Genomic DNA, 11,305 nt, shown 5'->3' on the forward strand with positions numbered 1-11,305 from the left:
CTTTACCGTTAATCGTGAACGCTGCTGTGCGCTTCTCCATATCCCCCCATTCCTTCTCTTTTTAACGAGATTACGGAGTCACCCTATCCTACTCTATCGCGTGTCGCATTGCGCGTTTATTGGCGCGCAGGCTCACTGCAACCTATCCAAAGAACTTTTTCGAAAAGCATACTTAAAAGTAAGCCGGATCTATGAGAGACTGCGTCATGAATACATATTTTCTACCTTCTATCAGTCAGAGCATCGATTTTTCCCAGTAACGATGCCCGAAAACAGATTCGCACCAGGTTTACCTGCGGCACTTCGTACCGCGTCACGTTTAGCGCATCACGCATCTGCAGAGCTTACGGCTATGCGTAATACAATCGACCAACTATTATATCATCTTACCCTTTTTTTTTTCTTTTCATACTGGTCGAATAGAACCTACCGAAGATTATAGGGCTACGATATAACTGGAACAACAAAGAGATGTAATACATAGTATGGAATATAACAGACACATTAAGTTAGAAATTCAACCACTTTTAATTACAACCCCTTCGATTACGATTGGTAAAGTGTATGTTATAAATAGTAATATATAATTCTTCTGTTTTGTATAGTTAAGACAGCACAGAAAATTAGTCCACCAACTCATTATCTTTTGAAATATAGTATAAAGGACGTTACAAGATGTAATTAATTTCAGGTGAATGGTATTCTATTTCAAAGAATAAAACAAACATATATTGATTTTCTTATCTCAAAATACAAGATTTATAGACTTAAGTATATCAATATTAAGTTTCTCTTTTTATAAATTTTTTACGGATAGGTACAAATTTACTTATAATAATTTAAATACAGTTTTCAGATGGTAACTGATATTCTTGGCAAAGAATATTTGAATTATTGCACAGCGTTGTTTAGAAGATTCGAGAGATTGAAAATTTGAATATTTTCTACTAAGGCATTTTACCGCATAGCTTACACGTAGTCACATTAGTGGACACACGACGATGTACATCTTTGTGATGCAGCCTCTTTTGATAAATTCAAGATGACCTTGGTATACTTTCAAAAAATTGGTCTGGAGGAACGGTCGCTTCCGTTAGGAACCTTCATACGTGAACGTTCTTTTTTGCCGCACGCATGCTCATCACTTATTATTGATATCGCGAACATCGTGCGACGCCGTTACCGCATATCGGTCACGGCCATCAGCGAAACTGTTAATTATCTATTAGATACGAATAAAGTTTACGAATATCAATACTTATCCGACATCATGATTTCAAATAAGTTAATGAATCGGATACATCTAATCGAGTCGCTTAGTTGACTAAAATTTCTTATTTACATTGTACCGCGCATTACATTACATTACTTTTATCAATGAATTCAGAAAGTAATGAAAGAAATTGTAAAAACGTTTCAGATTACGGATAAACGACTCACCATAAATTAATTTATTTTTACCGTTATAAATTATACAATGCTTCTTCCAACGCGAGGCACGCGTCGTGTTGCATACTGAAGGGGTTAATACCTATGTGTAACCGCAGAGCACGCAACAAATCTGCCTTTTTTCTATTTAGATACGTTTTTGGTAAAATGTGTTGCTATGATTAAAATTGTACTTTTAATCTTAGAAATGAATTTCATTTTTTTTATTTCTTTTTTAATTACTTCCAGACACGATTGCGATGAGACGAATGATAAGATAAATGAAAATGCGATTGATATAATTGTAAATACAAAGGTAAAGCTGGATTTAATTCTTTAATTACAGTACAATAATTATTATTCTGAAACGGAACATTTTTCGTTTCCAGGAATGAAGATTACTTAGACAACCTTTAATGTTTCCTTTCTTTCTGTACAGGAAATCATAGACTCGTCATTCACATTTTTGTGTCGCGCGTCATGCAATGATCGCATTTGAAATAATCAACCAACGTAAACTTGTGAATCGAATTGTTATTCATTTAGTAACGCGTTCGGATTTTATTTTGTGTCATCGTTTTTCTAAGATACTAGTCATTCCTACAACCGATATGACTAATACAAAATTCATTAAAAAATTTTATCTATATCCTTAGTCATGCTTGATTACACATCTCGATGATAATTATCAGTCAAATTCGATTCAATTCTATTTCTTTACTGAAATCATTATTCAGGTGTAGGTACTCGTGAACGAGGCAGACATAATTATTTTTCATTGTTTCTAAAAGCAAATTAAGGTATAAGAAATTATTGGTAACAACATATTCATTTCGGTTTCATTTTACTTGAATATCACGGATTCATAATTCTATCATTCGTTTACATCATTCCAAAGATACTGAAAAGCGTTTTAAAACGTTTCATATAGTCGGTAAGCATTAACCCATCGTGACCTAATATCGTCCAGAGGACGAGGTACAAAACGGAGTCGAGAAAGCTGCACCTCAAAGCTCTTAAACACCTCAGAGTTCTCCTGTTTTTCATTCAACTACTGCTTCATTTAAACGATAATTGAAATCTATAATCGATTGAGAATTATAAAAATGATTCTTGGTTGCATAGCTAAAGGGTCACTGCTGAAGCAGTCTTAGTTAATGATATAAAACTTAAACAGGGGGACTAACGATAGAAATGATACGAAAGCGAAGGTAAAGAGAAGAAGAGAGAAAGCAAGAGAAGGTAGGGTAATAAGAAAGGTAGATAGTAAAGGAGAAGAATAAGGAGAGGAATGGTAGAGAAGAAGAGGGATAGGTGAGGAATAGAGAAAGAGAGATGTAGGGCTAAACGCACCCGAAAAACGCACTCATTGCATTCGAGCCATCTCTCGCAGGGAAGCCCGGCTTTGACCCGGTAGCCGGCGGCGGCACAGTCCGCGCGGCTGCCTGACGCATTGCAGGTGCGCGTTGGCCAATCACAGGCCTGGTTAGTTCGCCCGGACTTGTCCTGTAAACACGACCGCACCCACCCCGCATGTAAAGCGGATTTACACGGTTGTCCATGACGACCATTCTGTACATCGGATGTCGTGTCGTTCCTACTTCTTCCCATTTGTCCAATTAAAAACAACTCGTTTTTTTCAGGGTTTTCACAGAGGAGAAGCCGCACGGAACTATCTGTCGATCGCGTAGGAAACGGCTCAGCGCATCGCCGCGTGAACTCCCCTTAACCCCCGCCTTGTCGTCTGACCAATCGCGAAGCGCCGTCGTATAGTCCGTTAGGGGCGGCGTAGTGATACTTGACCGAGACAAGCGGCAGAGAGGCTCGTACATCGAGAGAGAACGGAGGACTCCATTGCTGTTCGGAGTGTGTTTCTCGTCGGCCGTGTCGTATTGCGTGTCTGTCCGCGCTTTCGTGCACACAAGTTTACCTTCCACGTTGGCCGGAGATTGTGAATCAAGTATCCTTTGTGTCTAGTGCCTAAGCGATATTTGAAATCGTCGAGCGTACCAAAACGTAAAAACGAGCCAAAATGGTAAGTCTGAATTCTCTTTTTCTGGTGCGTGTGCCTGTGCCTATGCGGACGTCGCTCGGCAGCGGCCCCTCGCTCTCGCCCTCGCCTTAACATTCGTTTGCCGCATTGACGCGCCGAGTGCACGTGCAACTGACCGATACGCATTTACCGAAAACCTATTTTTTCCATCTATTTCCTAACATCGATACATTTCCTTCTCAATCATATGACATTTTCTATTTTATCCTACATATCTTTTATACCTACGCACTATTGTGATATTACATTCGTAATGGCCGGTATGCGGAGATGGACCGACTATCGATCCATTCCTCCTCCAGCACCAGCTATACGTATGTTTTTCCCAATCCTTTGATATGCTACGAACCGAAAGAGTTGCTTGATCAAATTTGCGGAAACATCGAAGGATTAGATAAAAGGAATAAAGATTTTCCAATGTTTCACTCAAACTTCATCATAGTTACAGTGAAAACTTTCAAGATTCGATGTCGCCTGTAATACGTTGTCAAGTATGTATTGATGTTAGCGTATAACGGTAAGTTCAAGTATTGAATTGCGTTAAGAGACTTTTGAAATCCTGAATTCACGAGTTTTATCGGTTTCAAATGCTTTATCTTTAGATTATTAAATCCGTTACGAGATAATAGCTATCATATGTCTCACTGGATATTTTATAATTTCATTTTTAACTTACATTTAATCAATGATATCAAACTTAAGTTTTCGTTCAAAGAAACCGTGTTAAGGTAATTTTTAATAAAACTATACCAATTCTATGAAATATCTTAAATACATCAAATGAACAGCAATAATGTAAAAATTGAATTTGTTCATTGCTTCTTATACATATTTAGTAAACGGCTTAGCGTGTACTTATGTATCCGAAATCAGTGAACATATTAAAAATTGAAACTTTATCTTATTTTAAGCTTCTAAGTAACATATTAAATTTCATGAAACATTAAAACTAAAATACTTCAGAGGAAATATTATACATTTATTTATCAAAATTTTATCTTTTTTTATACTCATTGTTCCTAATAATATAGCGTATAGTATTCGACACTCAGCCGTTACACGGTATACCTCACTATTGATTTTCGCGGTCTCTCGCCGATGCACCAATTTCCCGTAGCCCTTATACATTCCCACACCCAACCTTCGATTAGTTTTCATAAACACCGATTTTTCACACAATTCGAAATAATCTGATACCATATTGTATTTTTGTACACGAGAATTATGGAAACAACTGCGAAATATATAAATACTTTTTTTAATTTTAAACTACGATTTTAGTTCCCAAGATTCGGGTTACGTGGAAAGATTGTATATCTTATACACTAAAAATCTGAAAATTGTATTTTCAATTATTCTATTGCGAGTTTAAAAGTACTTGACGATTTTTCTGCAGTATAACCTAAAATATTATTGTACTTTTACGATTAAACTTTATAATTTATATTTTTAATACGTCAGAATTAAATGAATTTATATAAGTAAATCTTGGATTATGGTAAAATAAATAAATATATATATTTTTTAATAAAATACGATTATACGATTTCTATTTGTAATGTTGAAAAATATACGCAAGATGCATTTGTACCAATTATATATACAGTTTTTTCATAGACATTTGTTTTTAATATAGATCTAAATGCTCAATTGATATTTTTGTATAAAGTATATAGAAGAAAGGAGAGTATGCAGTGCAAACTACATATGTACATTTGACCTATATTGCGAGATGTTTCATTCTAGAAGTTATAGTAGATTTGAAACAATTTTACATGATAATTAATTATTATTATTTAGCTGTATTAAATGATGTTTAGTATTTATGTAACATAAATAATTAATCATATAGGAATTTCATAAAATAAAATTGTAACATGTTAAATTATTTCTTATGATGTACCGAAGTACACGATATGGTTTAATTTAATTGATTTAAACAACTAAATTGGAATTTATGATTATGCTAAAGATAATAAATATAGTTGTATGTAATATGTTAAGTATATTGATTATTCTGAAATGAACCTTTTTTTTTGTTTAAAGGCTGATCAACTCACAGAAGAGCAAATTGCAGAATTTAAGGAAGCATTTTCGCTATTTGACAAAGATGGAGATGGTACCATTACAACCAAAGAGTTGGGTACAGTTATGCGATCGCTAGGTCAAAATCCTACAGAAGCAGAGCTTCAGGATATGATCAATGAAGTGGATGCAGATGGTATTTCTTTTTAATTCTCTATTATGATCACTTTATTTACAGTGTTTTGTTATTGTTTGTTATGCAAGTTTCATCATACTTCATATAACATGGTTAATATATTTGCATAATGAGAGAATAACATTTTGCATGTGATTCTTAGTAATTTGTTATTAAAGATATTGGAAAAAATCTGATTTCAGAAAAAATCGAAATTAAAAATACTTGGAATTGTAGGTAATGGCACAATCGATTTTCCGGAATTCTTAACCATGATGGCTCGCAAAATGAAGGATACTGACAGTGAGGAGGAAATTAGGGAGGCCTTCAGAGTATTTGATAAGGATGGAAATGGTTTCATATCTGCAGCGGAACTCAGACATGTTATGACAAATCTTGGCGAGAAACTCACTGATGAGGAAGTAGATGAGATGATTCGGGAGGCTGACATTGATGGTGATGGCCAAGTGAATTATGAAGGTTGTATACTAAAATTTGATATTAATTTTATTCTTATCATACATTTTTTGCCTTTTAAATTTTGTTTGTTTAATACTTAGCATAATTTCTTATTTTAATAGATCAATTATAATAAGAATTTATAAATATTATTTTTATTTGTTCAGAATTTGTCACAATGATGACATCAAAGTGAATGCAACATGTGTAATGGAAAAACTTGCAACTTGGAGTGGTGTTGACGTATTAAAATAAATCAAGAAACAAAGAAAAAAATAATGTTAACAAAATGCGAATTGACCAGAACGTGAAAAAAAATCTTATATCTGGACGCAAAGATGTCTATAAAACGCGAAAAAAGTCAACGTCCGACATGCGTTAAACATCATTAACGATAAGTAATACAGGGCAATTGTTTAATTAAAGAGTTATACCACTAAAATCATTATCTCTAAATACACTAAATACTTAACCACAGACAACATGAACATAAAAGTACAGTTACACAGGCACGAACACAAATATGCAGCACATACACATACAACATACTCGTATATATACAAGAGATGATTTATTTCCATATAAAAGAATATAATTAAAAAGTGTTAGATATATATATATATAAAAAACAGACGCGCATGTTTGTTGATGATAAAAAGTACATTCACAGTACGTTATCTTGCTTTCCTCTCTTTTCAGCCTTTTCCTGTTTCTTCTTTGCATAAATCTAAAAATTATTTCGCATATTTCTTTCCTTTTTCAATAAATCACTAATAACAAAAATTGAATCGACGAGTAGGAAAATGGAAAAGTATTAAAAGAAAGGAAAGATCTTTACGTGCTGCTATAGTACATTATATAAATTCGTTTAGGTGAATTGAAAATTTATTCTGTTTATATCTAGAAACGTACTCGTAATGAATGTCATCGATACAGCGCTTGCCGTAGAGAAAACTTTATCAGTAACGTACATGTCGAGCGTTTGTTTTGTTTTGCCAAAGAAAATTCGAGATTTGGCATCGTTTTTTCCAGAGTTCAATCTTTGGCTTATCGATGACTTCGTACATTCTATATTACGTTGTAACGAATAATTTAATTCTTCTAATAACCGAAAAATCAGGAATAAAAGTGTATAATGATAAAAAAAAAAATTGAAACCACGAAAAATTAAGAGATGCGTAGTGCAATCTTAAACTTATGTTCGCGTAGAATCTTAAAAGGTTTACGAAATTGAATCATATTGAATTCTTAGTAAAATTTCTTTCTTCATGATTTGTGGGATTTATTATGTCTTCTTTCAACCTATGTACATGACACAATATTACACAAAAACACATACCAAAAAAAAAAAGAAAAAAAAGAAAAAATAACATAACACATTTCACCAAGTGCGTTCTGTATTCAATTTCATTATAGCCTTCTTCTTCATAAGAACACATCTAAGTTTGTATCTTGTCTCTACTGAGAAAGCCTTAAAACGCGTGCGCGCGTTACACAACGTCGACACCACTTTTGTTGAAATCTAAAGAAATCACAGAGAAATAGGGAAGAGGGATTTAAAAAAAAAAAAGGAGGCAAATCACAGTGATCGGTGCACTATATTTTCCTTCGCCCAGGGGTGCGTGCCAGTCTCGCAAGCGGAGCAACTAGAACCGGAGAAACTGGTGTGATTTTGTGCGATTCGTACGATAATGTTACTTAAGAACTAAGAGTAAAAGAACAAACACCGAACGGTGGCAACACATGCGTGTCGGTGGTTCAGTCATAATATATATGTAATATATATTATATATACATATATATATATATGCATATATATATATATATATAAAACTAATTTACGAAAAAAGGAAGAAAAGAAGAAAGAATTCCTCCACAGTCCTTTATTATTTAATATTGAAGTGAACAAAATGAGAAGTACTTGTATTTCTGGTGACCTAGATCGCATTGATCATAAAAAGACAAAATAAATGTATCCTCATTTTTAGGTCACAACTACTCAATTCGTTTCCTTCATTAACCAATGGACCTCTCGTTTCAGCCGTTTTTATCTCATCGTCATTTTTCGAATGGCATCTAGAAATAGTTTGCCGACAAATGTATATGTATAAATTCACTGTCAACAAAGATTCGCGTTAACATATCTTAAACAAAAAGTTTCATCGATTCGAAAGCCTTTTATAGAAATATTATAAGGCATATGAATCGTAAAATAATGAAAAAAAATTCTTAACTATTTTACTTCACTTGCGATCGTTCTGATAGCTGTTATCGTTATTGTGAACACAGAAGTTAAAATTTAGTGATTTACGGCGAAAATGTTCTCACTTTGTAAAAATGCAAAAAAAAAAAATTATGAAGAAGAAAGAGAAATCGCGACAACAAAGTCCTTTTGTAAATGGTGATATAGATTTTACTCGAAGAACATCCCTATTTAAACTGCTTAAACAAATTATTGCTCGTTTCATCGATCGTTGACAGTTAGTGTTTAAGTCTAAGTTAAAAAAGAATATATTCCAATATTTAATATTAATTTTATATTCGTGTCGCAAAGTTCTACGTAGTCTAAATTTATCATTTTCCCGTATTTAAAAGAAAAGTGATTTAACGAGAGTTGTTTAATAACGAGCGCCGAGAGTCGATATTGAGTTTGAAAAATAAAGTCAGTATTTTACGTCTCAAGAAGAAAACTGTAGCTTGAGATATATCGCTAAAAAACATCATCGTGGTCTCGTTTCTTTAAAGATCGTTTCTCGAGACGTTCGTTTATTGCAAATAAAAAATAGTTGAAAATTCTATTCGAGAGTAACTCTTGTTCTCAATCTTTCCCTTGAAAAATATATAAAAATATTCAAATGCGATGTTTATGAAGCTCCGTCGTGACGCGAATAAGAAATTATTTATTTTTGATGTTTATCTTTGAAAAGTAATTCCAATAAATGTAATAATCCATTCGGCTAAAAAACAAATTCTATACATTTCTTTCTCCTGTACTTGAAATATGTACGTTCATTATTTCTATTGTATGTGAGATATGATTCTCCGCCATATCAAAGGCATACTTCACCTATCGTGCGTGACGAAGCGATACAGTTTGTATAAAGTGTTGATATTAAGTTAATAAATTGTTCCCATATATTAAATGATCAATTGATTCTTAATTACTTTAGTAAAGACAAATTATCAACTATATTCTGTACGGGTAACTCGCGTAATACGTACAATTATTATGAGCAATTGCCAATATTTTAAATTTATTAAAAATCATAATCATAAATGTTAACATTAAAAATCCTCTACACGGTGCTTTAATTTAAAAAATTTAGAAAAATTATTTTGATTTTCTAGAATAGGTTTCTCTAAGAAAATCAATATTTGGGTAGAGTTAGTTCACAAGAATGCATGTACAAGAACGAATCTTTATGCTTTCTTAATCTTACACTTTTTATATTTTTTTATATCTTAACAATTTGATAATTGTATTAGTGTAATTGAATTTAAATATTTAAATACTGTACGTTAGCATGTAATAGGTGCACTTATAATACAATTTATTTAATTTTGTTAATTCATTCTTTAAGAAATTTTAATTATTGTTATTAAATGCATACAAAATTAATGTAAAAAATATTATATTTTGAGCACATCTATTGGAAGATATGTTTTATAAATATTTTACACTGTACAACCTTTTGGCATAACTTTAAAATGTAGGCACACTTCTTGTAACAAATTTTTTAGTATCCTTGCTTGATTTTCAGACTTCTAAAAATATATATATATTACAATATATATTAATACAGGTTTTGAACATTTAAAAATATTAACATTTTGTTTTGAATAGCAGAAATGATGAACTTACCCCATCAAGTGTAACAGTTGGTATAAAAGAAACTTTTGGTGTTAAGGCTTTTGTCAGCTCTCCATATCTGGCTAAAAGTTCTTTACCTTTCGCTTCAACAGAGCATTTGAAAATATCCTTATAATCTATATTCATTTTCTTTGCACAACTTTCCATGATAATTACTGGTTCTATATTGTTCTTAATCATGCAAGATAAGTACTCTAATTGAATGGAAGAATTTTTTAATACATCTATTGAACATGCATGGATTATATTTGCTTCACATTCGATAGGACCATGCTGACATATGAATTCATAGCCATCTTTTGTATTTATTGTCTGCAAAAATTTGTAATCTTAAAATTACTGTTTAAAATAACCCTCTTCTTGATATAAAGAATACTGAAATATTAAATGCCTTACTGTAGCTTTCCCATAAGGTATTAATTGCACTTGTATGCTATCTGGAAGTCGGTGATATGTTGGCAGTAATTGTTTGATGAAGAAACTCCGTGAATCTGGGCATAGTGCTTCATAGTATACAGCTATGCGAATCTTTTGTTTACTCCAGTCATCTTTTTGGCTTAATATTGCCAAATGGTTGTCCTGAAGCTGTGCTATACAAAACTTAGCAGATATTCGAGAAAATCAAGAAAATTGTAAGATTATAAATAACAGATTTTATTTATTATTTTTTTCTTACTAGGTATCAACATTCAATATTACATATTACATGAAATCTGCAACTTTACAGAACAATAATAATTTCACATTCATGATTTCCTTTATGATTAGTTATAAACTATAAAAATTTATAAATATTTATAGAGTATCCAAATTTGCAATCAAGAGTTAATAAACTATTTCATTCTCAATGATATTATTAGACCATAAAATTGAATGTATAGCAATTAAAAAAAGAAATTGCAAAATCAAAATTCAACCTGCTTTACAAATAGGCGTGTATGTTTTTTACCTTCTATGCCAGATTTTCTTTGCGTAAAACCCAACCACACTTTTGTCAGCTGCCAAAGCAGTAAAACTGATATAATAATAAACAATATCCTCCATCGAAAATTTCCAAATCCCATTATCTTTAATCGTAATTGTAAAAGCTAAAATAGTGCGGAATAAATTTTGCTTATGATGTAACAATTTCAAACGAATAAGAGATATCTCCAGCCGTGTCACATCGCAGAACTAATGCGTCAACATCATTTTCTCTTACCTACTCTGAAATCTGTACTTTCTTCTTTTGAAACAGAGAAAAATCTATGACTAAATTTTAAAAAATACGAAATTAATTCATATTTAAACACCA

At 32.2% G+C, this 11,305-nt stretch overlaps 2 protein-coding genes across 2 annotated transcripts; one reads left to right on the top strand and one right to left on the bottom strand.

Moving 5' to 3' along the window:
• The first annotated feature begins 3,230 nt into the window (after positions 1-3,230).
• LOC114879079 (calmodulin) lies at positions 3,231-7,412 on the top strand. The gene is made up of 4 exons (XM_029193623.2): positions 3,231-3,463; positions 5,528-5,702; positions 5,919-6,161; positions 6,308-7,412. The coding sequence occupies exons 1-4, from the start codon at positions 3,461-3,463 to the stop codon at positions 6,334-6,336; spliced, it is 450 nt and encodes a 149-aa protein (XP_029049456.1). The 5' UTR covers positions 3,231-3,460; the 3' UTR covers positions 6,337-7,412.
• A 2,343-nt stretch (positions 7,413-9,755) lies between these two features.
• LOC114879075 (GILT-like protein 1) lies at positions 9,756-11,232 on the bottom strand. Its single transcript, XM_029193601.2, has 4 exons — positions 10,961-11,232; positions 10,408-10,601; positions 10,003-10,323; positions 9,756-9,905 (listed from the first exon to the last, which is right to left on the bottom strand). Exons 1-4 carry the CDS (start codon positions 11,073-11,075, stop codon positions 9,816-9,818), a joined length of 720 nt encoding a protein of 239 aa, XP_029049434.1. The 5' UTR covers positions 11,076-11,232; the 3' UTR covers positions 9,756-9,815.
• Positions 11,233-11,305: the final 73 nt, after the last annotated feature.

This window comes from Osmia bicornis, chromosome 2 (genome assembly GCF_907164935.1).
Source record: "Osmia bicornis bicornis chromosome 2, iOsmBic2.1, whole genome shotgun sequence".
In the NCBI taxonomy this organism is placed as follows: Eukaryota; Metazoa; Arthropoda; class Insecta; order Hymenoptera; family Megachilidae; genus Osmia; species Osmia bicornis.

Excerpts from the sequence above, each read along its gene's own strand:
- LOC114879075 (XM_029193601.2), bottom strand. The coding sequence starts at position 11,075 with ATGGGATTTGGAAATTTTCGATGGAGGATATTGTTTATTATTATATCA. Across the intron at positions 10,324-10,407 it reads TACCTTATGGGAAAGCTACA|ACAATAAATACAAAAGATGG; the intron begins GTAAGGCATTTA and ends AAATTTTTGCAG. Across the intron at positions 9,906-10,002 it reads CAACTGTTACACTTGATGGG|AAGTCTGAAAATCAAGCAAG; the intron begins GTAAGTTCATCA and ends ATATATTTTTAG.
- LOC114879079 (XM_029193623.2), top strand. Across the intron at positions 5,703-5,918 it reads CAATGAAGTGGATGCAGATG|GTAATGGCACAATCGATTTT; the intron begins GTATTTCTTTTT and ends TTGGAATTGTAG. Across the intron at positions 6,162-6,307 it reads TGGCCAAGTGAATTATGAAG|AATTTGTCACAATGATGACA; the intron begins GTTGTATACTAA and ends TTATTTGTTCAG.